The 27,731-nt window shown below is 39.6% G+C and overlaps 2 protein-coding genes across 9 annotated transcripts; one reads left to right on the top strand and one right to left on the bottom strand.

Moving 5' to 3' along the window:
• Positions 1-963: 963 nt before the first annotated feature.
• SLU7 (SLU7 homolog, splicing factor) lies at positions 964-16,885 on the bottom strand. Its single transcript, XM_005599244.3, has 16 exons — positions 16,722-16,885; positions 14,575-14,760; positions 13,789-13,942; positions 13,358-13,438; positions 12,907-13,071; positions 11,946-12,014; positions 8,274-8,321; positions 7,932-8,063; positions 7,564-7,661; positions 7,327-7,394; positions 7,053-7,192; positions 5,304-5,465; positions 3,877-3,981; positions 3,648-3,719; positions 3,417-3,533; positions 964-2,757 (listed from the first exon to the last, which is right to left on the bottom strand). Exons 2-16 carry the CDS (start codon positions 14,742-14,744, stop codon positions 2,578-2,580), a joined length of 1,761 nt encoding a protein of 586 aa, XP_005599301.2. The 5' UTR covers positions 14,745-14,760; positions 16,722-16,885; the 3' UTR covers positions 964-2,577.
• A 2,931-nt stretch (positions 16,886-19,816) lies between these two features.
• Positions 19,817-26,864, top strand: PTTG1 (PTTG1 regulator of sister chromatid separation, securin). Of its 8 annotated transcripts, none has more exons than XM_005599243.4 (6): positions 19,817-19,932; positions 20,377-20,478; positions 21,078-21,259; positions 22,565-22,658; positions 25,807-25,965; positions 26,704-26,864. In XM_005599243.4, the coding sequence occupies exons 2-6, from the start codon at positions 20,388-20,390 to the stop codon at positions 26,781-26,783; spliced, it is 606 nt and encodes a 201-aa protein (XP_005599300.1). In that variant the 5' UTR covers positions 19,817-19,932; positions 20,377-20,387; the 3' UTR covers positions 26,784-26,864. The 8 variants fall into 8 exon arrangements, with proteins under 8 accessions (XP_005599300.1, XP_005599298.1, XP_070089068.1 ...); XM_005599241.4 differs by having other exon boundaries at positions 21,075-21,259; XM_070232967.1 differs by having other exon boundaries at positions 19,825-19,932; positions 20,350-20,478.
• The last annotated feature ends 867 nt before the right edge of the window (positions 26,865-27,731 follow it).

The following is a 27,731-nucleotide window of genomic DNA, read 5'->3' as shown; positions in this document are numbered from 1 at the left end:
AGCTTGCATTGTCTTGCCCCCCCCCCCCCCATATCTTTAGCTGAAGGTGGCATTTAAGGTGGCAACCTTGGCCATTTTGGCAAGTTGCTGTTTTCCTGGGTTTCTCCCATGTATACATGTTATAAAGCTTTGTTTGATTTTCTCCTGTTATTCTGTCTCATATCAATTTAATTTGCAGACCAGCCAGAAGGACCCAGAGTGGGTAGAGGAATTGTCTTCCTCTCCTACATTATAAACTTAATGAAATGGTATTTTATTCATTTTTGAATAATCAATCTTGTGAGAAGCATCCCACAAGGTTAGGGGAGGGGGAAGCATCAAAGAACGTGGGTCAGATGCATCATTTTCAGGTGTTTAGAGTGAATGTGATAAAGACTGAGAGCCTGCTTAAGGTTTCTGTGAATGGAAGAAACTGCAAAGGACCAGCCTTCCTGGTCCACAAACCTGGGCCTTAAATACCAGAGAAAGCAGTAGGCTTTAGAGGCAGAGATACTTGGCTTTATGTCCAGGCCCCAGTACTTTGAACTGTTAGGGCATGAGCAAGTTACCTGGACTCTTTAAGCCCGTGTGCTTACTGTAAAATAGGGATATCATCCATTACTCACCCCACGAAATTGTTCTGAGGAGGTAACATACGAAAACTACAGCACACAGTTCCAGCACTCGAAAGGCAGCTATTATTGAGACAGTAAAATCAAAGCTCGTATCTTGAGTAATGTTCCAGATACCTTTTTTCCAAAGTGAAACAAATAAGATTTCAGATATTATAGAATTCTACTTAAAATCAGAGTGAATTAGGTTTCACAGAGAACAGAACCCAAAAAGGTTAGGTGACATGTTTTTTGAGTTAAAGAATCCTGAAATTTTCTAAATCAAACTCACAGAAGCTAACCCAGGCTCTCTGTCAGTCCTATAAACCACTTTTCTGCCAAAATTTTAAATAATGCTACAGACTACTCACAGTCAATTCTCAATTATATATCTTTATTAACAAAAGATAAATAAAATACAAAATAGATACCAATGTCAGACTTTCTGTTGAACCATCCTATGTTAAGGTAGGAATATGAAAACAAATTTTTGACATTCTTAAAGTAGGTAAGAATTAGACCTATTTGCATTGCTGTATTAATTTCATACTAGTCTGAATCTAGATACCACATATATCCATAGTACTTGACAATTTGATGAAGTTACTCTCCCATCAGCACTATTTCTGAGATGCTAACAATGCAATGTCCTGGGAGGTTTTGGTAGCTTAGAAAACCCAGCGAGTTGTTAAAAGTCCACGTACAATGTACAGGCTATTACTGATCCCACTCTCACTGTCAGTATTACCTTCACAATGTTCGTAGAAGAGGATCATGGCAATCTCAGTTACTAATATCCCTATAAGCTATCCTTTTAATTCTTTGAAGAAAGCTTCAACAAGAGGTTTTGCTTTTTGCAAATTTTACAAAGTTACACCTGCTGGCTATAAAGATTAGGAACAACGGATATTCTACAATCTTTTAAAATGTAATATTCATGATTGTTACACAAAGTAATCACAATAAACTAGTATCACAAATTATATCCTCTATTATAAAGGGGAGGATTTCTGTGTCTGAAGACTCACGTCTTGAAGGGTAAAACACCAGGTAGTGATCAGTCGACACTGACTGAAGGATAAGTTATTTTTCTGTTCAAAGGCTAACACATTTAGGTGTAAGGTACAAGGAAATATTTTAAAATCAAAATTTTATAACCAAGTGGAAAACAGAATTATTACCACACAGACTGATGTCAGGGATAAAGTTATTCACATGTCCTGCAGACTTCCCTTCAGTAACCCAAAGCCCAAGATAGAATACTACTTTTAGCTTCAGACCAGGAAAACCTTGGAAGGCAAAAATGAATGATTAGCAAATAACTACAATTATAGTTACTAGTAATTTAAAAAAACCAAGACCTGATTTTGAGAAAGACTAAGTAATCTGCCTTCAAGATGTGTGCTAACACTAAAGGACCATAAAAATTGAAGAAATAAAGTTTGAGACTTAATAAATATAGAGCGTAAGATATTCTTTTTTTCTTTTTTTAAAGATTTTATTTTTTCCTTTTTCTCCCGAAAGCCCCCCAGTACATAGTTGTATATTCTAGTTGTGGGTCCTCCCAGTTGTCGCACGTGGGATGCCACCTCAGCATGGCCTGATGAGTGGTACCATGTCCGTGCCCAGGATTCGAGCCGATGAAATCCTGGGCTGCCGAAGCGAGCGTGCGAACTTAACGACTCGGCCACGGGGCTGGCCCTGAGCGTAAGATATTCTTGATAGGTAGAGAGCCAAGGCCTCCTTCCACATCACTAATATAAAATTGGAAAAAAATCTTACTCTGCCTTTAATGTATCTCCTCTTTCTTTTTCTTCTTTGTTTCTTCTGTGTGAGAAGGAATGAATTTACCATGAGACTTCAGGAACCTTTATTAAAGTCAGGCACAAGAAGAGTAGACACAGAGTTTTCCACCTACAATCATCAGCAAGAAGCTCAAAGAATGTATCAGCAGTGTCTATCTTGGGTGACCATCTACGACTAGTTACTACTGTCCAAGGAAAGAGGCCATGGGGTCATCGGGCCTCTGACGTTTCATTCTGTAGGCCTCCATTTCCTCTTCCGTGGGTTCCCGAGTTTCGTATACGCTATTGTAAGGCCGCTTCCTCTCATCAATCTGCATGATCTCCTTGACATGGAGAAGGCGGGCCTCCTCTGCATTCAGTGCCTATAGTGAGAGGAAAAACATGAGTACCATGGCTCTCCATCAGATCTCTTTTGTTCAAAAGTGGCAGAGTACCGAAAGCCCCACTGAATATGAACTGCTATGTCAAAAACCTAGATTCCCTGAAAAAGCCAGGGAGTCAGTCCTTCTACTGTCAAGCTACAACTAATCACTATTTGGCTCATATATTTTCATAGAGCACAAAATTCTATGACATTTTCAATGTTACAGAAATTTTATTTAATAACAAAAATTGAATGAGGTTCATTTTACTGACAGAAGCTGGCAACTGATGCTTCAGGTGGAGACTGCAAGACATTTCCCAAGGACTTGCTGAAACTTACAAATTATAGAGTTAGAAGGCAATTCTTTCTGGGCAACGAGCCAATAACTCTAAACTAACAGCTTTAACAAGCACATTTCTTCTGTGCCTTAGTGATAGTTAACAAATAATCCAAGAAGCAGGCAAGACCAAGACACATCAAATCTCCACTCACATTCCAGACCTGATGCAAGGTGACCTGAGCAAATCACCCAGACTCGGGCCTCGCTTCCTCATTTTTAGAATGGGGCTGGAGACAGAACTAGATGATCTCCTCAGGCCCCTACAAATAAAGAACCCTGTTGCCACTCTTACTATTTATTTAGACCTCACGAAGTACCTTTTTCAATTTTTCATGTTTCTTTTCTTCGTCCTCGCTGTCTGAACTGCTCTTTCGATGCTGCTTCTTCTTCTTCTTCTTCTTCTTTTTCTCCTCTTTTAGTTTTTCCTGATGCATCTGACGGGGAGGGTTGAAATACAGTGTTATTAACGCAAAGACAAAGCGCTGGTGCAAGTTTTAAAGTCCTCCCTCCAGGACTTAAAAATTCAGGACAAATCATCACAGACTCACCTCCATGAGGGTTTGAGGTTTTTTCACCGATTCTTCTCCAGTGATATCATTTACAAGACATTCCTCTGAATTCTGTGGGGAAATATATGTAATTTGACTTGAGTATCATAGAGACCAATCATCTAAGAAAACGTTAAAATTTGAAACACGAGAAGATAAGTTTTATCCAGACTTTGACTTAAGAGCTTTGGCTATTTTACCCCGTCAGAACTAGAGGACAACTACGTACAGCAATCTCCTTCCCAGCTTCTCCAGTACAATAGGAATACTTGAAAAAAGAGTGACAGCATTTGTATCCCCATCGGCCTTCTTTCCAGTAAGATCCCCAGATATGCTGCAGAAGAGAGAGAGAGGTTACTTAAAAAGGGACCTGAAACTAGGGACTCTCATATACTGTTGATAAGAGTATTAAATAATCCAGTCCTTTTAAAGGTAATTTGGGAGGAAATTTACGGGGATTCTAGGGCTAGCAAATAGGGAGAGGGTGGCCCGCCCTCAAGTGTGAGGAGCAGGTATTACAGTTACAACGGTCTTACATTGTATTCCCAAAAACCTATAAAAAACATTTAGGATATCTGAATTCTCTTGAAAAATTTAGAAGCACTGGGGAATGCTGGGACCACATTCCCACTTGTCAATAACTGGCTGTTACTGAATAGTGGATGCCCCATTAGACAGGGCTTATGTTCTCTAGTTTGTACAATTTGCCTGGCTCGCTTCGCTCATATAGATTACTGGCCTGGCTCCTACAGTTAGTTACGTTTTTGACCCCTGACTTGAAGAGACAACTGTAGTTTGGGGACCTCAAGGGTACAGCAAGTGACATTATATACTTCATGATGTGATGCAATATGAAGTATACTGCATCACCCGTGAAGTGTTCTTGTCAAAACATTTAACTTATATCTAATCAAGGCTTTAGGTCTGAATTCCTGTTATAGGAAATACAGGAGATAAAGGAATAAGTTATATGATATCATTAGCAACCAGCTGAGTACAGAATATGAGATAGTTTACAGGATAACTGGCCTGATCTGTTAAATAGTCACTGTCACGAAAAAGGAGAGAGGCATTCTAGACAAAAGGGATATAACAACCAGTAACAAGCAAAATAAACTTCGATTGGATTCTGACTCACAAAAAACACCCAAAACCAAATAGCCACTTAAAGGCGTTTTTGGGTATCTTTTGGAAAATGTGATTAAGGACTAGAGATTAGACAATATTACAGAGTTAACATGAATTTTCTACAGTGTGTTAATGGTAATGTAGTTACATAGAAGAACATCCTTAATTTTAGGAAATACAAGATACAGTGTTTATGGGTAAACTGTCATGATATCTGTAATTTTCAAATTTTTCAGTCAAAAAATTTATAAATATAAGATATACATAGCGCACACACACACACACATACGTAGACAGATCATAAATGGCCATATGTAAATACCCACTTAGGTGGTAGGTACATGGGCAAACGTAACAGTACTCTTTCACATTTTTTCTATTTTTGGAAAAATTTCATAAAACAAATTTAAAATGTAAAACAAAACAAAAAAAGCTCAACAATGATTTGCTAATGAAGTTGTAACAGAAAAATACAATCCAGAGCAAAATGCTAACAAGGACACAAGACAGTTCTGGTTCAACACATACCGTGTGATTGTGGATCTTCACATCCTCCTCATACTTAGAGCAGGCGACGGCCCGCTCCTGTCCTTTGATGACTGTCCCATGTCTTGAGTACTCCACATAGTCTTCGGTCTGAGCTAAAAGCAACTCAGCTGGAGGGGCATCCAGGTGTTCTTGGCCGCCATACTAAAAGGACATTGAACATGATTAAATACATTTTACAAAGATCTGCATTCATCTCTCTACCAAAGGGTTTATTTCCAATCAGAAAGATTAGAGGAACATATATTTTATTTAAAGATTGGCACCTGAGCTAACAACTGTTGCCAATCTTTGTTTTTTCTGCTTTTTCTCCCCAAATCCCCCCAGTACATAGTTGCATATTTTCGTTGTGGGTCCTTCTAGCTGTGGCACGTGGGACACCACCTCAACATGGCATGACAAGTGGTGCCATGTCTGTGCCCAGGATCTGAACTGGCAAAACCCTGGGCCGCTGAAGAGGAGTGCGTGAACTTAACCACCTGGCCACGGGGCCGGCCCCATAAAGGAATATTCTTTATGGGCTTTGTTATACAAAACAAAGTGAAAAAAAGGCCATCAAATTTTCATAGGCAAATAAAAGATGTGTCAGTTGCTATTCATCTGTTGAATGTGATAGATTACAAAATGGCCATAAGTTTCTCATATTCTTCTATGTATACCATTTGCTACATGACTTTGCCGCTCTTCCCCTCAAGAGATAGAGTCTGGGGACTGGCCTGGTGGCGCAGCGGTCAAGTTCGCACATTCTGCTTTGGCATCCCGGGGTTCACGGGTTCAGATCCTGGGTGCGAACATAGCACTGCTTAGCAAGCCATGCTGTGGTAGGTGTCCCACATACAAAAAGTAGAGGAAGATGGGCATGGATGTTAGCTCAGGGCCAGTCTTCCTCAGCAAAAAGAGGACTGGCAGCAGAGGTTAGCTCAGGGCTAATCCTCCTCCAAAAAAAAAAAAGAGAGGTAGAGTCTGTTTCTCCATCCTTTGAATCTGGCCTGACCTTCTTACTCATTGTGGCCTCTAGGAAATTGGCAAATATGATGCAAACAAAGGCCTGTTAAGCACATGTGCACTGGAGCATACTGTTTGTTGCTGGTCTCTGGTATCCTGAGAATGCCATGCAAAGAAGCTGGGCCAGCAGACCAGAGGGACAGAGAGGAGCTATTCCAAATGAGGCCTGCTCATTGACAGATACCAAAGTGAGGCTGTCCCAGATCATCCAGCCTTAGATGGGCAGGCTCAGACCAGGAGACCCAGCTGACATACAAAATGGTGAGAAATAAGAACGTTTATTTTAAACTACTAAGTTTTAAGGTAGTGTTTTGTTTTTTTTTTTTCCCCTGAAGAAGATTCACCCTGAGCTAACATCTGCTACCAATCTTGCCACGCTGCTTCTTTTTTTTTAACATGTGAGCTGTGGCCACAGCATGGCCAGTGACAGACAAGTGGTGTGGGTCTGTGCCCAGGAACCAAACCTGGGCCACCAAAGCAGAGCACGCTGAACTTAACCACTAGGCCACTGGGGCTGGTCCTAAGATAGTTTGTTTTGCAGCTCAAGCTCACCTATACAGCTATACTAATACAGTAATACCAGCTGATTAAGTCAATGGAAAGAAACGATGATCCCTGATGGATTAAAAGGGACTGTGTATTGTATTCCAAATGTAAACTGAACGCTTACTCATTGGTAATTTCTCTTTAAGGAATGTTCTTCTTTAGCATTATGGTCAAAATTACCTTTTCCAGGATGCTTTCTTTCTGCTGTTCCTTGAAGTCTTCTTTTTTGACTTTGAAGGACTTATACAACAGCTCAAGTTTTGTAGGATCGGCTTGCAGATGCACTTCAGATCCCTTGTCATAGGCTTCCCAAGCAAACACTAGAGTAATTAAAAACATCTTAATGAGTAGTCAGCTACATTGATTGCATGCTTCTTGAAAACAACCCTTAAAAAACGCCCCCAAATTTCTTATGAGCTGATATGAAATACCTTGACATATAGCAAACACTTACACTGTGTCTGAGCCATTGAAATGGTATCGCCTGTGTATCTAACAAAGTTATCTCCCGCATAGCTCACTCTGTAAATACAAATTAAAAAAAAATTGTTTCAGAGACTCATTTCTTTAAGGAAAGTTAATTCTTTTCTGACCCAACCAGGGATGATGCTCATTTTAATTCAGATTCAGTTTTATGATTAAAAACTCCCCTCCCCCACCTTGAAATCTATACATTTAACTTGATACTTACTCATCTGGGTTCTTTCCTGCATTGGCATAGGGATTCTCTCTCATCGCTCTAGTTTTGGGATCATAGTAAGCAGAATTTGGATCTAAATTCCGCAAATACTAGAAGGGAAAAATGTTTTAAGACTGCATTAATGTTTACTTCTGTCAAAAATGGTTTCAGCAAACTAGTAGTAGGAGTTGATCATGATCAATTGAATGCGTGTGTGCATTTCTGGGGTAGAGATGAAGAGAAAAAGACAGAATGACACTTGATCTTGGAATGACTGACTATATTACCCATTTACTGCTCAGATACCAGACGAGTAGACAAAATTTAGGCTGGGAAGACAAATATTTTTCGAATATGTATGTCAAGTTGGCAAGGCTTACTTTTGCAATATCTTCTCGAATCCTGAGATTCCGGACAGTAATTCGTCTCTTAGAGTCAAAGTTCTGTCCAGGCATGTCAATATCATCTGCATATTTATCTTCGTCCTCATCTTCACTATTATGATCTTTTTCCTGAAAGAAGGAGAGATTGGGGAAAAAACTGTAAGACACAAAGAATGGCATCTAGTTCTGGTTTTCCTTTCTTTTCCGCTTAACCAAACCTGTATTCACTTGTGTTCTTTAAAATTATTATTATTATTATTAATTATATATCATTATTACCATTAGCTATAAGAAATTGAAAAACGTAATGTGTGCCCAGACAGGGCAAATATTTATTACCGTCTGAGAATTTGGTTCCTCTTCTCCCCACTGGTGTTTTGGAGAATTCTGCAACATGAAAGAAGAAAAAGAATTTGTAATTTTATTCCACTGAATCAGCTGACTATTTAGCACTTTAAAAACATGTTAAGATAATATAATTTAAATCTAATTGAACAAATTCTCATATTTCTCACTCATAATAAGTATATAAGTTCTGAATACAAGATATCATTGTGAGTAATTTTACTAGACTATCTACAAAGCCCAAAAATTTCTAGAGAATTTTCATTGATATAGGATTATAATCATACAAAGGTAACAGGAAGATTACATTGACCAATGTACCCAACAAATACTCATTTCACATGTTCATTTTTAGACATACCATTTTCACTAAACTTGATTAGTTTCCTATTAAGGCCAAAAAGAAAAGTTACCAAGATCATGTAATAAGTATTTTTATAGCCAAAACAGCCTTTGTAAAATTTGGGCAATGAAGAAATCCACTCAGGTGACATGGTATTGTGATTTAAGGAGAGTCTGAAATCCTTGTCACAAAGAGAATCTTTCTTCATTAGCAATTGGTCAAGATCCTCTCTAACTCCACAAAATGCCTAGAGCAAAGTGGTCAGTACTTCATCTCGTCCCTTTAAAAAGGCTTCAAAGGCTAAAAAGAATACCTTATAGCATTAGTAGGGGGATGTGGAAATGTGTGTGTGAGAAGAAAAAATATCTATAGCTCTACTGAATGGTAACTAAGTGATCTGTCATCAAAATTTCACATATACATATTTACTGCACCAATAATTATACTTTTAGGAATTTATCCTAAGGAAACAACATGTCAATTATACAAAGATGTATTTACAAGAACATGATAGTGTTGTGTATAGTATCAAAAAATTGGGGAAAAAATCAAATTAACAATAGATTATTGGTTAGATAAATTACTACACTCGATATTGGAACAATGAACAACCATTAAAACTGATTCTACCCAAGGTACAGAAAAATATATAATTTGCTACCCTTTTTTTGTTGGGGGAAAAAAAGGGAAGGGTGGGAATAAGATTATATATTTCTATTTTTACATAAGAAACTCTGGAAGGATATACACCTCTGGAAGGATCCACAAGAAAAGTGAAAAAGGTTATGAGGGAGGTGAGGTTTAGCAATATGGTGGATGGAAGCAGGGGTGGGAGACTTCACTGCATATCTTCTTTTTTTTTTTTCTTAAGGATTGGCACCTGGGCTAACAACTGTTGCCAATCCTTTTTTTTTTTCCTGCTTTATTTCCCCAAACTCCCCCTGTACACAGTTGTATATCCTAGTTGCAGGTCCTTCTAGCTGTGGGATGTGGGACGCTGCCTCAACGTGGCCTGATGAGCAGTGCCATGTCCGCACCCAGGATCCGAACCCTGCGCCGCCGCAGCAGAGCGCGTGAACTTAACCACTCGGTCACAGAGCCGGCCCCCTGCATATCTTCTTAAAGTGTTTTGATTTTTGAACCATGTGAATTTATATAAAAATAAATGATGCTATGGTGTACATTTAATGACACAGAGAACAAGTCCTATCGCACTATATATTTTTTCATGGAAAGAGTAGGTGATAAATGAGTATGTAAAGATGAATCTATTTAAAAAACATGTTGTATTATAATCACGCACATATATAGATATGTGTGGAGGGGTGGAGTGGGACCTAGAACGGCCTACTTCAAAATGTTAACAGTAAGGGGGCCGGCCCCGTGGCCAACTGGTTAAGTTTGCGCCCTCTGCTTCAGCAGCCCAGGGTTTCGCCAGTTTGGATCCCGGGTACAAACACGGTACCGCTCATCAGGCCATGCTGAGGCGGCAACCCACATAACACAGCCAGAGGCACTCACAACTAGAATATACAACTATGTACTCGGGGGCTTTGGGGAGAAGAAGAAGAAGAGGAAGGGAAAAAAAAAAGATTGGCAACAGTTGTTAGCTCAGGTGCCAATCTTTAAAAAAAAAAAGTTAACAGTGAACACGGGATATTTTTCTTCTCTGTAATTTTCTAAATTTTTTGCTGTGTTACTTCCAAATCAGACACTTTTTTTTAAAAAACAATTTTTTTAGAGGTCCCACAAGTTGCCAGTTCAACAGAGGACATTTACATAGACAATTAAATCTCCATAGCAGAGACTGCTCTACTATATGTAGTTAATTTTAATATCCAAGTGGGCAAAATTCATCAGTCCCCTCCATATATTTAAGTGTGTTACCTGGGGAAATAAATTATACTATGCTTACAACAAACAATAGAGAATAGGTTAGAACAAGAGAAACAGGCCCTCTTCCTTTTTCCAGAGTTGGTAATAATTGACAACAATCAAGAGTAGTTACCAATTACCAAGTGTTTATGATGTGATATGTATGCTAAGCCTCCTCGGGGGTTGGTGGTGTTATCTCTACTTTAGAGACGATAAAATGAGGCTCAGAGAGGCAAATTAACTTTTCTAGGCCCACCTAGCTGGCCAGGGGCAGAGCTGGATTTTAACCTGTCTGTCAACTTGTGCTGTGAATCCACCTGACAGGTGGCCTCAGTGACAGCTTACTTGGTGTTGACTTCGTTCTGTTTGCTTGTAATTATATTTGCTGAGACTCTTTTAGGAATTTAAACTCAAAAACTCCAAATGTTTAATTTATTATTTGGTCACGGCATGAATTTGTTAAAAAGAAAACTTTCAGAACTCTAATAAGCATAATATACTTTAACTATTAAGTTGACATGATTTAAAAAAGGAAAAAAAATACCTGGCTGCAATATATCATTTTTTTTTTAGTAGGAAAATTTTTTTACCCAGCTATAAAATTATTACATGTTCATTATAGAAAATGTGGGAAATACTAAAAAAAGAAAAAAAGAAAAATTCACTAATTCTACATTAAGTAAGAACTGGTGCTCTGGTCTTTTTTCCTATGTGGTAATATAATAATATTTTCTCATGTGTCATTAAAATATAAGTATTTTCCAGAGTTGTTACTAAATCTTGATAAAATTCATTTTAAAAGCTATGCAACATAGTGTCATGAGATGCAGAATAGCTTACTCCACCAATTCCTTACTAGGCTATTTCAATTTCTTGCTGTCATAAAAAGTGCTGCAATGAGTATCTTTGTGCATAATGCTTTTTATGAATACCAGAAAATACTTTAGGATGGATGGATCTACTAATTCCAGAAAAGGCATATGGCAGTATTCTTTCTAAAATAATTGCATCAATTTATATTCCCATGAACTGTATAAAAGTGTCAGTTTTACTTTCCCTTCAATAGTACCTCTCTCTCCTTCAAATCTTTTCTAACTTGAGACATATAAAACATATTCTTGTTTCAATCTTCATTTTTTGTTTACTAAAAGTTTGAATTTTATTTTATTTATTTTTTTTGCTGAGGAAGATTCACCCTGAGCTAACATCCATTGCCAATCTTCCTCTTTTTCACTTGCGGAAGATTGGCCCTGATCTAACGTCTGTGCCAATCTTCCTCTATTTTGTATATAGGATGCATCTACAGCACAGCCTGATGAGTGGAGTAGGTCTGTGCCCAGGATCTGAACCTGTAAACCGGGGCCGCCAAAGCGGAGCACGTGAACTTTAACCATTCAGCCATGGGGCCAGCCCCTGAAGTTTTTTTACTGAACATTTTTATTACTTACAGCCTGTTCCACTAATTTTCCTGACGCCAACTCTTCTTGGAGTTTCTGGGCTTTCAGTGTTCGTTTTGCCTAAGAAAAAAGGAAACGTTTGAAATTTACTTACAACATTCAAATGAACGTTTAATCTTATATATTTAAAATAAATAAGTTTATTATTTTCAGAAAAGGTCACTGGACAAGATTACGTCTTTGAGATGTCTTGTAGCTCTAGACCCATAGCTCTCCAAAGAAGAGGAGTTGCAAAGCCCTGTATGAACCAGGCATTAACGTGAGCTGAGCTAGCCAGCACCAGCCGTAAACTGCAGAGAGCAAGCCTTGTCTAAATGGGGCAGTTGCCTCCTGACTCCAGATGACTGACTCTTGCCAGGCAGGCCTATGATTACCATATATTTCATTGTTCAAGAAAGATGAAATTCAGATGTTTATGTGAAATCCCATGATTTTTAAATGTTAACTCTACTTAAAAAATAAAATGGCAGTGTGACTATGGTTTTTAAGGAATAGGTGTGAGTAGGTGAAATCATAAAAGAAAAATCTGAGGTTGAACTAAACAACTCAATTTTCTCAATGGGTTACCCTATTCCTCTTCCACCACCCTCAAATGCCACGTGACAACTGTAAAACAGGCCCATGGGTAAGCCACAGTCTGAGGGCCAAGAGTTGATAACCTCAAAAAGCCAAAAGATTTGAATACTAATCTGTTCTCATGCTTCCAGGATTTTTTGCAACCTAAGTCAGGGAGTAAAGGACAATACAAGAATCAAATAAAAAGAAATTGCTGCCAAATAGGGCTAGCACACTGTTTATTTTCACCATTCAATTAGGCTTAGTATTATTACTATAATAAAAATGTCACCATTTTTATACTGCTCGAAGACACAAAAAATAGAGCTGCTAAATCAGAGCTACAGCAAAATGTACCTTCTTTAAGGATAGTAGGAAAGCAGGAAATTTTGCTCACCAGATCAACTTTGGCATATTCCTCTACAATTTTCATGTGTTCTTCCGGATTGTAGCCATTCCACCGATCCCTCTTCCCATCATAGTCAAACATCAGCTGAGGCTGGACATGTTCATCTGGAGCTATATTAGTACCTGTAAATTTTGCTCCAACTCGCCTGGGTCTCTGGAAAACAGAATAAGATTAAATCTTTTCCTAAGTATCTGTAGCCCAGAGGAAAATTTTGTATAATCTTTACAGAGTGGGTGTGAACACACCATGGGACTTTACGGTCTATTCGATTATCAGTTAGGCTTCCAGCAGAAAATTTTGATGGTGCTAAACATTTTCACTCAATTTTTATTTAACTTGTACCTAAAAACAGTAATTTTAGAAAAACAGAATTAAGCTCTCTGACAAAGAATAAAGAAAGACTCTGACAAGTTTCCAAACTTCTCAAAGGTGAACTTACCTCAAAGCAGTCTTTCTTTTTGTGTGTCATGGCGCCACAATTTTCACATGCTCCTTTGCGGTACTTAGTTGTTATGGAATTCTACAAATGGATATAATGAAAAACAAAGAAAGTGTTCCATTTATCTGCATAAGTTAGAAATAACTTTGGCTCTCTTTACTATATTGTCTAGTGAAATGATTTATTTGTTAAGAGGAAAATAAGCTAGTCTTCACGTTGTTATAAATGAGAAAGTTTAAGGACTTCAGCAATATAAAATTTAAAAGGGAAAATACAGAAGCTAAAGTAATACATATTGTGAATTTTAATACCAGACAAAAGGTTACATAATCTGTTTCTACTTTATATAGTACTGCATTAAAGGTTCTTATATTAAGTTCTTAAAATAAAATCTCCATTTCTACATGGATATACACTGGCTGCCTACATACCTCTTTTACACCCCTCTTGTACCATTCTCCAGAGGAGCTGTACTGCTTCTGTTTCTCTGGTTGTGGTCTCTGATGCTTTAAAGTAGGTCTTTTTGATGGATCAATATACCATGGCACGGAAGAAATATACTGAGGAATATGAGGGTTGATGTCTCTGTAATAAAATTAAAAAATTAAAAAAAATAAAGTTAGAAAATAATTGGTATTACAAAGGCAGCCTATCCAGAATCTAAAAATCGTTATTGCAATGGGAGGGGGGAGAGAGAATATGCTCAATGTTCCTATAATGAAAAATAAGTAAAAATAAAGTAATTTATCTTAGAGTGAAAAAATTTCCAACACAGAAACTAAGAATAATGCCATAACTGAAGGGGAAGGAGAGACGAAGGAAGATTGGGATGTATGTTAATGAGATAAATCTTGTATCAGAACAAGAAGTTAACTAATAATGTGCAGAGTTGTATAATGGTGAAGATACATTATTTAGAGATGTGGAGGTATCAACCAGAAAATCTCAAAATAGAAAGATTTGAAAGCAGTCACTTTTGTAGCGTGGAACAGGGAGTGGGAAGGGCTGAAAGGGACTATAGCTATGCATCACAGGCCCTCCAATATTATTTGATTACTAAACCTTACACATAGGAGTTTGATAAAATAAATAATAACAAAAAGATGATGTAAATGGTAAAGATGGCTTCCTGTCAAAGCAAAGGATGAGAAATTGATAAACTAAGTAGACATGAATTTGAATTTTGAATGAACAGATCATGCAAATACAGTACTTACTTCCCTTCTTCGTCAACTTCTGCAGGAGCATTACCCAGTTTTCTCTGTTCTTCTAGTTCCTTCTTCTTTCTCCAGTCCTCTCTGGTCATCTTCTTTGGTTCCTCCAAACTCATTTCTTTGGACCCCGACAGGGAGGCAGCATTAACTGCATCCACAGCTGCAGCTGACATGGTTAATTGCCCTCCTCTATGAAAAGGAAGAAACACACATTAGTATAAACTAGGCCTTCATGAGTTCATCAGTGAAACTATCAAAAGTACATCCTAATAACACATACTGTGGGTTATACACAATGTGTCATATGTTCTTAGTCTTTCATAGTGTCTGTAAGGGAATGGTGTCTTTCCCCTCCTATTGCAGTTTCTCCCTCAACTCTCACCTACAAATGGAGAAAGACACACACAAACAGGTATTGAAAATTTTGTAAGACTCTTTCTCTCAGATATATTCCTGAATTCCTCTCTTTCTAGGTAGGTGTCTCAAACTTTTTTACCACAATAACCCTTAATGAGTAAACAGGGTCCTATCTCTGGTCCTCTTAAAGACTGAATGAGTTATCTATATTCATTGTCACTATTTCCGCATCTCCTTCCTTCCTCGATCACTCTAATTTAGCTTCCACCCCGCTACTCCAAAGAGTCACCACCAAGATATCAATGATCAATGTGCTAAATCCATTGGACATTTTTCAGTTCCGTTCCTTCTCTTTTTGATATATTCTTATCCCTTGGCTTGTGTGACACTATACTCTCCTGGTTTTTCTTGTATCCCTCTTGCTACTCCTCCTGTCTGCTCTGAAGGTTCATCCATTTCTGCCCAGTTATTTAATTTTGGATTCCACAAGGCTCCATCCTAGAGTCTCTTTCATCACTCTGAACTCCACCTGTGGACAAGCTCATCTATTTCCAAGGCTTCAATAGCCACAGTATACCACTGTTGGCTCTCCAATTTATTTCTCTACTCCAGACCTTTTATCTGAACTGCAGATACATAAGTCCAATTGCTTACTTCAGAGCATCTCCACATACAGGTCTCAGAGACACCTAAACTCAACAAATCTTTTTTTTTTGGCTGAGGAAGATTCACTCTGAGCTAACCTGCTAACCTCTCTTGCCAATCTTCCTCCTTTTTTTTTGCTTGAAGAAGATTAGCCCTGAGCTATCATCTGTGGCAATCTTCCTCTACTTTGCATGTGGGTCGCTGCAGTGGTGTAGGTCAGTGCCCAGGATCGGAACCCTTGACCCCGGGCTGCTGAAACCAAGCTCCCTGAACATAACCACTACACCATGGGGCCTGCTCCTCAACAAATCATAGTTCAAATTCATGATCTTCTCCACGAAATCTAGTTTCCTTCCACTGTTTCCTCTCTTAACGAAAGACACCACCATCCATCGCTTTACGTAAGTGTTCCAGCTAGTCCTCATACCTATTTCATCATTATTTTCATTTTTTGAATATCATTCAAATTCACCTATTTCTCTCAATTCTCAATGCTACCACCTTCGTGTTATTACTTTTCCTACTAGTCTCCTCCAAGTCCCTCCAATCAATTCTCCACACTGCAGTGTTATTTCTTCAAAGCACAAATTTTAAACACAATTATAGCATGTCCCACAAGCTTAAAACCCTCCCACGCAGGGCTGTCCAACGGAAATATAATGCCAGCCCTATACATCATTTAAAATATTTCAGTAGCCATATTAAGAAACTAAAAACAAACAGGTAAAATTACTTTTGCAATATTTTATTTAACCCAATATATCCAACATATCATTTCAATATTAAAAAAACAAAGTAAGTCTCTAAAATCTGATATGGATTTTACACTTATTCAGACTAGCCACATTTCAAGTGCTTAAAAGCCACAAGCAGCTAACAGCTATCATACTGGGCAGTGCAGCTTCAATCGCCTTTTATAATTCTTACTCTAAAAACCACTGAGACACAGTCCTGGTCTGGCCGGGCACGAATACCGCGTCTAAGGCCTAGTACTGCGGCTTCTTTGCCGGTCCCTGCTCCCCGTTCCCTCCTCAACCTGGCGTTCCCCGTCAGGAGACATCTAAGAACTAGGGGACTTTGATCTATTTTCCGGGGTTCCTCAGCTTCACCTGCTTCTCCACCCCTAAGTCCTCACAGTAGTTCCTTACCCAGTCCCGCCGCAGCCGACCCCAAAACCACCGCACAGAAACCAAAGCGATGGGTCAATGTTTACTTCCTGGCTTTCCACCTCCTCCCGGCAGCCACCGCGGTATCTTCAGAACGATCGACACATGCGCATTAATAACCCCTGGCGTCGCAGCTCCCAGGAGACGTTGATCTCGCGAGATCTCGAGCTATACCTATTTCTCTACCTCGGGTCAATAGGCGGAGCTAAGGTTGAGCAGCTTCTTTTCCACTCCCTGTATGTGCAGCTGTTTCTTTTAGAATCGCAGACTCTTATGATGGAAAAAAAAAATGATCACCGACAACGGACGACAGCTTACGCCTCACTTAGCACTATGAAATGAATGGGGAAGCGCGTTAGGCATTAAGTAAAAAAAACCCCAAACAGTTAAAATTAGTATTAGTTAGTAGCCAGGTACTGTGTAACATGCTGGGGACCTAGTGAACACAAAGCGTCTTTCTCTCCTTGTATTTATATCATACAGAGTGAGAAAGACACTAAAATAGTTATTGAGGTGATTTACAGTTGTAGAGAGTCGCTCTGAAAGGAATACCAGCGCTGTGAGAACACAAGGCACTATTTGGTAATTGTGACACCTGGCTTTGAACTGATCTTATACTTTATCATTAGAAAAAAAATACTATAAAACGGTTTCCCTTTTGGGAAAACAATACTATCCATGACATCCCAACCCTCCTTTTAAAGTATATGTATGAAATAAAGTACTGAAAAGTAAGCAGTAATTTTCCTAGTAGACTTTACTCCGATTTTTTTTCCCTATCTGTTCTGGTCATGTTTTTCTTATTTTTCAAAATGACATGTAAGAGTGAAAATATCTAACATCTTTGCCTCAATAAGAGAGCCCATCATCATATAATCTATTTTTTTTCTTATTAAGAATTTGCAGTGCCTAGAGTTTAAGAACGGTAAATATTAATTTTGATTTTACAGGGAAATAGATGAAGGAACAGAAAATGTCAGAGAATAGACTTAAAGTGCATAGTCCCCGAAGCACCCACACTTTGTTTTTATCTCCCTAAAGAAGTTCCTGAAATTTGCTTGGAAGTGTTGAGGCCTATTTAGTTAAAACCACCAGGCACAAGCCAGGGAGCACATCTCCCACAGGAAGCATAGAATGTGCTGGACAAGCAGGAATAATCTTTTGTAAAGTTTGGATTCTGAGGACAGTCTAGGGAAGCAGGGATCAGTTCTGGATGGGTTGCTGTTTGTGAATGGGTATTAGGATAAACTAGGATTGATTAGGATTTGGGTGCTATTAGGAGATGAGTGTGGTTTAGCGACTGGGTATCCCTAGTAATGGTTTGGAATAACAAAGTGGGTCTGGGGCATCGTTAGTAAGAAAACAGTGGTCACTCAAAGAGGGGGTGGTTATGGCATTTTACAGTTACTGCATGACCTAGAGAGACACGACACTTTCTGTCATAAGGGGAGGACTTACCCTAGGGAGATATAAACCCTGCACCCAAAGACCTTAGGAGATAGAGAATCCCCACTTGGAAGCTGTAGATGTTGTACAAATTTGGTTTCAAAGTGAACATTTGTGTGCTGATAATGTAATATGGAGCTGAGACATATAGAAGGAGATACGGGGGAAATTAAAGGGAGGGTTGGGAGTAAAAGAAAAAGGACAAGGAAGGGGCAATAAAGGCACGCATGATTTTCTGTACTCCTGCTTTTCTTCACCTTCTTGAGTTAGGATCTTTCTTCTTGATGCCTAACACATTATCCAGCATTTACTCAGCATTCAATAAATATTTGTTGAATGAATTAATGATTTAATCAATTTTGATCCTGAAATGCCAGGGAAGAAGGGTCAATGAACTGGCATATATTAAGAACCATGTCTGTGCCAGGTGTAGTGTTAAACCTTTTGTGAAAGAGTAATGTAGGGTCAACTCCTCTCTCCCAACTTACCTGCAGGTTAAATGTATCTGGTGACCTATGGGGAGTAGGGTTTGCCTGACACAGGTCAGCTTTGGTCTTTTGAATTTATTCCTTTATCTTGCATTTGTTCAATATATTTCCATTTACTGTAGAAATAGGAAAAGTTCGTCAACCTTTTCAAGCATAGTTTCTCTCCATATCTTGAAATTGGAATTCCTTTTCTATATCTTTATTATTGCTTTAATCTTCTCTTGTTCATCCATCTGCCTTTCCCCACCAGGGCCTTCCAGGTGGTTTTGATGACTACATATATTGTTGAGATGTTAGAAGTTTAAAATAAGTCCCTATTAAATGACAGAATTTTAAAGGAAGCCTGAATTATGTGTTTTGTAGGATCATCATTTTGTTCCTAAGTCAGATTCCTGATGCTACAGAAGAGACAGCATCCTAGCCTGAAATGTTGAGGATAGATAGTCCTGCAATTAGGGAATAATCAGTACATTCTTAATCACAAGCATAACAGAATGACTCCCACATTGCTGTTTGATCTATCTGTACCTACATTTCTTCTTAATTCTGCTCTGCTACTAGTGTTCCTTAGACCTAATGTGGGTTGTCTTCCCCACCTGACTATATATGTATTCTTTCATGTCTCTAATTGAGATACAACTATTATGTACCCATTTTTCCTCAGTTATGACTCAGTTTTCCAGTGACTACAATGCCTTTCCTCCAGTGCTGTTCCTTCTTTTTATTTGACTTGATCCGGTCTATTTATTCTCTGGACGGATGGTTCATTAGTTGAAGACCTTAGGAAAATAGTTCTGTCGCCACCTTGCACTGACTTTTTTGAACCTCGCAAGCTTTTCATTTAAGAACGTCTTGGTCACCCATGTGTTTCAGGAACGAACGCAAAACTCTGTATCTTGATATCATAAGAATCATAATAATTATTTATTTCTTGGAAGTGGAGACCATATTCACTCCCTTTCTATCTATGTAGGGAGCAGATTGAAAAAACACCTACAAGTCCGTGATTAAGGTGTCAGCAAGTTTGTTTTTTTTCTTCTCAGGAAACAAGCTACAAAACTTCCCGGGAAAAAGCTTCCGGGGGCGGAGCCCAGAGAGCTTAGGTTCCTCCCATTGGTTCTTCCTGGGAGCCTCCGCCCCACCCCGGTCCCGCCTCTTGGGCGGATGAACCAATAGGGGCGTGAGTTGTGGTTTAAACGCAGATTCTGGTGCGACCGCTGGAGACCGAGTCTTGGGTGGTTTTGGCTGTTGATCCCAACGTGGGTGAATGGAAAGGTTGCTAGTGGTTGGGCCAGCGGGGTCTGGCGAGGAAGGAGACGGACCGGACCGGGGCTGGGGGCCGGGGGCCGGGAACTGGGAACCGGGAGCCGGGGTGTTGGGGCCTGGGGGCTGGAGGCTAGGGCTACCCCGGGTTGTCTATGGCCCCGGACTGCGTCCGCCACCCAGGGCGGTTCGGTTTTGATGAGTACCAGGGCCTATGCCAGCCCCAAACCGCCAACTCTTCAGGGGCTTAGAGCCTCTGACGCAGGTTTCGAGCGTTAAGAGCTGGCTTAAGTGCTTGTTGGCTCAAGATCCGGCTTCTCCTTCTTAATTCTTGTTTTTGCGTGGACGTGCCCAGGATAGAAAGTTTGTTCTGAGCTACACCTTAACTTCTGTCGTCTTCCCTAACCCCTCAGGGTCTAATATGTACTTCACATCCCTAGTTTAATCCAGAATGGCTACTCTGATCTTTGTTGATAAGGAAAATGGAGAACCAGGCACCCGTGTGGCTCCTAAGGACGGGATGAAGCTGGGGTCTGGGCCTTGTAAGTATACAGGCTGCAGTCAGATACACAGGTATTGTGAAGCAACTGTGAATGTGGCCTGGAGCTGGGGGAGGCATTTGGTGTCCTTTGTTGGCAAATGGAGTCAGGTTACGGAATACTGTTATTGTAACGTGCTTGTTATGGGTCCCTTTTTCAGGTTCAATGCCTTAATGAGATTATTTAAGAGGGTCATAAACTGAAGTACTATTAGGCATATCATGGCCATGCCACTGTCAAAAATGGGAGTTGAGGGGGCCGGCCCCGTGGCCTGGTGATTAAGTGCGATGCGCTCTGCAGCGGGTTCAGATCCTGTATGCAGACCTATACAACTGGTCAGCCATGCTGTGATGGGGACCCACATCAAAAATAGAGGATTGGCACAGATGTTAGCTCAGGGCTAATCTTCCTCAAGCCAAACAAAAAAGAGAGGAAGATTGGCAACAGATGTTAGCTCAGGGCAACTCTTCCTCAGGGAAAAAAAAAAAAAAGGTTGTGTTTAGGGATGAGAATTAGGCCAAGTTTATATACACAGTCAGCCTTCAAGGTGCACAGGTGTCTACTGCCTACATAATCTTATGGTAAGACTTTTCCTTCAGCAGTCAAAGCCTTGGATGGGAGATCTCAAGTTTCAACACCACGTGTTGGGAAAACGTTTGATGTTCCCCCAGCCTTACCTAAAGCTGCCAGAAAGGCTTTGGGGACTGTCAACAGAGCTACAGAAAAGTCAGTAAAGACTAATGGACCCCTCAAACAGAAACAGACAAGCTTCTCTGGCAAAAAGGTGAGTGTTGGCTATAAAGACACTATTTAAACACTTCACTTTTGACTCATAAAATGACTATTGGCGTCCTACCTGGCTTGCTTTCCTGTGAGCAAAAGGAAACAGAGGCAAACATAGATAGCAGATGAAAGTCAGACTCTCTTTGTGGACTTCCTCTGTACCTCAAAATTAGAAGTCGCAGAAGCAGCTGGTGAATATTGTTGCCTCACCTGCCCTTAGCTAGTATCTTGAAGCAGATTGGTTGGTAGTGTCTACTTACAGATACATGAAGTAGTGCGAGCAAGGGTGCTTACGTTGTAAGTGGTCGCGTTCCTAATGTAATAGCTCAGGTGCTACCATCCTCCTCCCCACGTCCCAGAGCCAGCACCAGCTCGTTGGGTGATAATTTGCTAAAATGTTGGCATTTGTGTGTGTGTGCATGAGTTGTAGGTCAGTGCGTCCCAGACCAAGAGGACTTTGCTGTGAAAGGTGACTTCAGCATAGAGAGTAACACTTTATTTGAATAATTGGTTTAATGTGTATTAGGAAAAAACAACTAGTACTTTACATCAAACCCGTGGCTTACACGTAATACGGCCTAGGACAAGGATGTCTTTTTAAAAAACTGAGTTGACTTAGAAACGTTAAATATGGGTATTGCAAGGACATGGCAAAAATAAGGAGAATGTGACACAGAACCAAAGTGTGGGAAACCCTGCCATAGGGATTTGCTCTATGTGTAAGGTTAAATCCGGAAAACTCAGGCTTCGTTTTGGCCTGCCGCTGTCGTGGACTGCCTACCTCTCAGTTCCAGACGAGGCAGTGATCGCTGGTGGGCTTCTAAAGTCCTTGACTGTTTTTTGCTGCCTCTTACTATGTGTATGTATTTGAGGAATACAAACTTGTTTTTAATATTAACCAAGCAAGTAATGAAGATAAATCACACTTCCAAAAGCCAAAAATGGCTTCTAGGACTAGCTACTATTCTGGGTGCTCATGCCCAGATTCTTCTCTGTTAGGCTGAGTGAGTGAGTTGATTAGCTCTGAATTAACTCCACTCTGCATTCTTGATAGTTTATGCTGACAGGTGCCAGTACTTAAATTTCGGACTTAACTTTTGAACCCTGCTACTAGAATGGCTTGCTGAATTGTATTTGCGTGTAATCATGACAACTGAAGATTATGGTTTCTTAGAAGTCCGCATGAAATTGAAAACAAACTGTAGCAAAGCAGTCGCATGTCTTGAGGAAGCTCTATGATCTCTTGTACTAATCAGTTGACAAGGCTTCCACTCTCACTAATCGGTATTTTCTTGGCTTGTTTTAGGTGACTGACAAGACTGTGAAAGCAAAAAGCTCTGTTCCTGCCCCGGACGACGCCTATCCAGAAATAGAAAAATTCTTCCCCTTCAATCCTCTAGGTAGTATCTTGTGGTGTTGCACAAATGCGTTAGCCTTGAGTTTCAAACATAGGACCCCAACTATAATGAGACTGTCTGAATCTGGGTGTCTTTGAACAAATCTAATTGTTGGTGGAATGATTTGTAAGGTATTATCCTTACGTCAGGAGGGAAATCAGAAGATGTGGAGAGCATTGTTCTGTCCTCAGAAGCTAACCACCTGGGGCAGAGAAGATGCGCTCACTAACAGTGAAGAAGTCTAAAGTGGGCAGTCTTCCTGGCAAGCCTTTTAGACAGTGGGCTTTGTGTCAAGTTGAGCAATGCCTGAAAAATCCACATAGCCAGTGAAAATGTGTTTTTTTAACTCCTTCAACCAGCTACATGGATCTGAAATGTTTTGTATTATAGAACCTGCTTCTCAAGCTTTAATTTCCTCACATTTGAGGAGAGGCTACTGTATGCCAGGCACTATTAGGCTGTGAATGAAATGATTAAGAAGACAGGCCCTACCCTGAGGGAGTGCAGGATTTGGAGGGAGAGTCAAGCACTGAACCAATCATCTCTGTGCTGGAGTGTGAGCCAGGAGAGAAAGAGGGTGGGCTTCTGAGGGGACTGACCCAGCCTGGAAGAGCGGGGAAGCTTTCTCTCAGGAAGTGACCTGAGGTTGAGTCTTGAAGGATATAAGGAGGTAGCTGGGTGAAGGGGAGAGGCAAGGCAAAAGTATTGTACCTACGTGTGTGCAAAGATCCTGAGGCAGAACAAAGGCCTGGAGTGGTTCTGGGAGACCGACTGAAAGGCCAAGTGAAGGATGTTGCTGGTGCCTGGGTGGGGGCAGACCACGAGGGCCCAAAGAGCATTTAGTCATTCTGCTAATGTACATCTAAGTTTTTTCTGGCTGTTGTATATTACAAACAATTCTGCCATTAGTATCGTCGAAATTATATTGTCGCGAGTTTGTGGGTATATCTGGAGAGTAAACTTTAAAAAGCATTGTTGGGTCTCAAAGTGTGTGTAATTAAGTTTTGATAAAACATGGTGCATCCATTCTAATGATTAACATTCAGGAAAATGAGGTAGGTTTATGCATATTGACCAGGGAAGAGGACTATAATATGCTGTGTTTGAGGAAAGAGATACTGCTAAATTGCCCTCCAAAACAGAAGCATAAATAAGCGAACCCACCTGCAGTGGGTGAGGATGCCTCCCTTCCCCGTGTTCTCTAACTGCAGATGTTTCAAAACTCTAATCTTTACCAGAAAGGCAGCAGGTCTCTCATGTCTTAAATTGGGGGATGTTTGTGGCTGAGCATGTTTGATTATTGGCCATCTATAGTTTTTCTTTCTCTTTAACTTCCTGTTTGTATCTTTGTTTGCCTTTGATTATGTGACTTTCTTACAGATTGACTTATTTTTTAAGGGCTCTTTGTGGATAAAGGAAATTAGCCTTGTTATGTTGCCGACTTCTTTCCTCTGGCATCTTTGTCTATGGTTTCCTTTACAATTCAGTGGTTTTAAACTAAGTAGTCACGCAACACTCGATTTCTTTCTGACTTCTGGGTTTGACCAGGCTTGAAAAACAACAGACAATTCTTAGTACTTAGGCTATAGAAAACTTCACATTTCAGAAAATGATGGTTCTCCCTCCATCTTTGTTCTTATCTTTTGAGGAAGCACTTAACCTCTTTGAAAAGAGGAAAGACTCAATATTTGAATCTTAGTTCTGTTACTGTCAAGAGGAATCAGTTTTAAATAATTTCTAAGAAGTAAGGCACTCAGATTTTAAGAAGGAATGTTACCTAACAGAGTGGTTCTCAAATTTTTTGTTTTAGGACTTTCTCACACTTAAAAATTAGCAAACACCCCAAAGAAGCTTTGTTTGTGTGTTCTGTTTCTATTTCCTGTATTAGAAATTAAAATTGAGAAATTAAAAAAATTAATTGGTTAAAAATAAACCTACTACGTTAATGTTAACAACTTTTGTTTTTTTCATAAAATAACTTTTCCAAAACAAAACTTAGAAGACTGGCATGGTGTTATACTTTTGAAGATTTGCTTAATTTGGCTTAATTTAAGACAGCTGGATTCTCATCTGATTCTGCATTCAATCTGTTGCATCTGTTTTGGTTGAAGTATGAAGAAAATTGGGCCTCGTGGAGATACATGATTAGGAAAGGGAGAAGTATTTTAGTAGTCTTTTCAGATAAGTCTGGATAGTTTTCTTTGATACGGCACTAAAACTCAACAATGTTTTCCGACCCATAGTTGCAATCTGGAATCTGAAACCATGTCAATGAACACTTTATCCTCTGACAAAATCTATTGGTCTATTTTGTACTTCCAATGTATCTTTTATCCTTGCATTTATCTCGCATTGGTCATTTAGAAGTATTGGTTCACTGAGAAATGTAGATCATCCAAATGTTGAAATGTTTCATTATGTGACATCAAAAGCACGTTCATTAACATCACTGATCTCTTCAGAAAAGTCTAAGTATTAGGAAGCTGTCAAGCTAATGATTGCAGATAAGTTTTCCAAAGCTCTGGTTTTTTTCCTTGAAATTGTGAATTTTGTCATTGGCAACAAATACTGTTTTCCTTGAAGTGATAGACTTCTTTCATTCCTCTGAGAAAATGTGTGACAAATATCCAAGTCTGAGTAACCATGGTTTGTCTTTCCGTTCTTCTTTCGACTACGTGGTGTTCCAGGAAAAAGGCCTCTAGTTTCGCTTGAAAATCAAATCATTGTGCAAATCTTTTTCTTTGAGATCACCGTGGTATTTCAGTTTGCAACAGATGTGCTTTATGGCATACTTCTCATTTTATCGTACAGAATACTAAAAAGACATGTTCTCAAAGGTTGAGAGCTAATAAAATTAATACTACATATGGTAAAGTGATATGTGAAACTGGCATTTTTTACTGCAAGCGAATGACAGGAATAGAGTGACTACTAAATATAGTTTATTACCACTGCCTTGATTCGTTCTATGACACAGCAGTTTTATCCACCATTGCTTTTGTACCATCATTGCATCAACCCAGTGGGAAAGAGTATTAATGTTATGAAAAATAGTTTGACCTCATGGACCCACTGAAAGGGTCTCAGACCTCCAGAGGCCACTGACCACCCTGAAAACTGTTGCCTTGACAAAATGCTTTCTCGGTGACAGATTTTGAGAGTTTCGACCTGCCTGAAGAGCACCAGATTGCACACCTGCCCTTGAATGGAGTGCCTCTCATGATCCTCGAGGAGGAACGGGAACTTGAAAAGCTGTTACACCTGGGCCCCCCTTCCCCTCTGAAGATGCCTTCTCCACTGTGGGAGTCCAGTAAGTGAACAAGTGCCCTTCTCGAAGGGCTGCAAACAATTTGTGTCATAACACTTTCCTTAGCCTGCGCACAGAGTTGTGTGGAAGGTTAGCCTGCAAGTAATTTCTATCCCTCACATTCAGGGATAAGGTTCCAGAACTGGTACTGCTTTTTAGTCCCAAATGCCCGGGTAGAATTAGGGCATTCTGGAATCTGGACAGTCTTAGATACAGCAAAACAAGATTGAATTTAGCATATAGCTTCTTAGATTATAAATCGAAGTAGAATAAACTTGCTTAGAATGAGAGTTCCAAGTTATGTCCAAAGCTAATATAGGATCAAGACAGCTGTGTAATAACAGCATGACAAAACCTTCTTACTGCAGAAGGTTTGAGGACTTGGTTCCTGCTGGTGGTCAAAAGTATGTTTTCTATTTATTCTGATGGGATAACTTATGCTATTTTATAAATTACATTAGTGACATTGTTGGCTCTTACTTGGGTCTCTAAGAACAGTAGAGTTTCAGGTACTTCTAAGATTTATTTCCTAATTAATGAAGGTTAATTCTGGGACCACAGCCACGTCTCCAAGTGAGCGAGAGTGTGTGTATGTGTATGTGTGTAGGTAGGGCAGGGTAGGGATTCATTAGACAAAGGGAAAAACAAGAATTTATGATTAAAAGTGATAACTAATGCCTGTTGAGATGGACCGTGACTCAAGGATTTGCACATATTGAATAAGAAATTCCTGTTTTCTAGATCCGTTGCAGTCTCCCTCAAGCATTCTGTCAGCCCTGGATGTTGAATTGCCGCCCGTTTGCTATGACTTCAACATTTAAATTTCTTAGCACTTTATAGTTTGTGTGTATGTATGAATAGTTTGTATTAATAAAGCAATTCTTTGTTTAACAGACTCTTAATATTGTGGTTGGTATTCTTTGGAATCTGCTTAAAACAGTGTGAAAATTAGTGGAAGTGTTTAACAGACAAGAGTCTAGAATCTGACAATGGAAGTTTGTCTGATTTGAAAAACTTATCTTAAAACCCTTTTGTTTGTTAACAGCTTACTTTAGAAGCTACCACTGTTTTCCCTGAAACATATACCCCTCAATGTGTACTTTATTGCCTTTTTGTGGCCATTAACTAGTGCCAGTTATTAGATCTCTTAATTGGAGGAGCCACTTCCAGCTCATTAAGTATCTATTGCTAGGCATTCTTTATTGCTGGTTCTGTTTAGTTTCTAATGACTTGAATGCTCAGTGTTCAGTAATCAGAATTTGGAAGCCTCTAAATCTTCTGAGAACTCGACCTCCCTGGGATCTTTGATTAGGTTCTTTGAAGATCACACCAGTTGGTTTACTGACAGGAAGATCCGCTCTTCACCTGTAAGAAGCTCTGTTTCGTTGCTCGCCCTGTGTTGGACATCAAGTGTTTGATAAGCATTGCATTTCATGTTCATGACCCTGTTTTTCAGATGAGGACAGTGAGGTTCGGAAGTTCATTAATAGGCCAAAGACATGAAGAATTAGAAAATGATAAAGCTGGTATTTTGATTCCAAATCTGAGATTGGAATCAAAATATCGGAGATTGCAAATGGTTGCTGTGGATTTTCTTTTTTGGGGGAGGGGAGTGGATATTTTAAAAAAAAACATTGTTGTCACCATTTAAAATTCCAGAGTTTCACATATTTTTGGTTTTGGAGCTTCTCTAGGCAATAGGAGGCCCTGGTTTCCAGCACTTGGTGGACTGGCGATGGGGTGCTGGCTGCCTTTTAGGTGGACTGTGG

The sequence above is a fragment of the Equus caballus genome, chromosome 14 (assembly GCF_041296265.1).
Source record: "Equus caballus isolate H_3958 breed thoroughbred chromosome 14, TB-T2T, whole genome shotgun sequence".
NCBI lineage: Eukaryota > Metazoa > Chordata > Mammalia > Perissodactyla > Equidae > Equus > Equus caballus.
This window is presented reverse-complemented; position numbering and strand designations above follow the sequence as displayed.

Bases quoted from the DNA above. Each gene is read 5' to 3' on its own strand.
- SLU7 (XM_005599244.3), bottom strand. From the start codon at position 14,744: ATGTCAGCTGCAGCTGTGGATGCAGTTAATGCTGCCTCCCTGTCGGGG. The intron at 13,943-14,574 runs GTAAGTACTGTA...ATTTTATTACAG, and splicing joins GAAGTTGACGAAGAAGGGAA to AGACATCAACCCTCATATTC. The intron at 3,534-3,647 runs GTGAGTCTGTGA...CCTCCCCGTCAG, and splicing joins AACCTCAAACCCTCATGGAG to ATGCATCAGGAAAAACTAAA.
- PTTG1 (XM_005599241.4), top strand. From the start codon at position 20,388: ATGGCTACTCTGATCTTTGTTGATAAGGAAAATGGAGAACCAGGCACC. The intron at 20,479-21,074 runs GTAAGTATACAG...CTTTTCCTTCAG, and splicing joins GAAGCTGGGGTCTGGGCCTT to CAGTCAAAGCCTTGGATGGG. The intron at 25,966-26,703 runs GTAAGTGAACAA...CCTGTTTTCTAG, and splicing joins TTCTCCACTGTGGGAGTCCA to ATCCGTTGCAGTCTCCCTCA.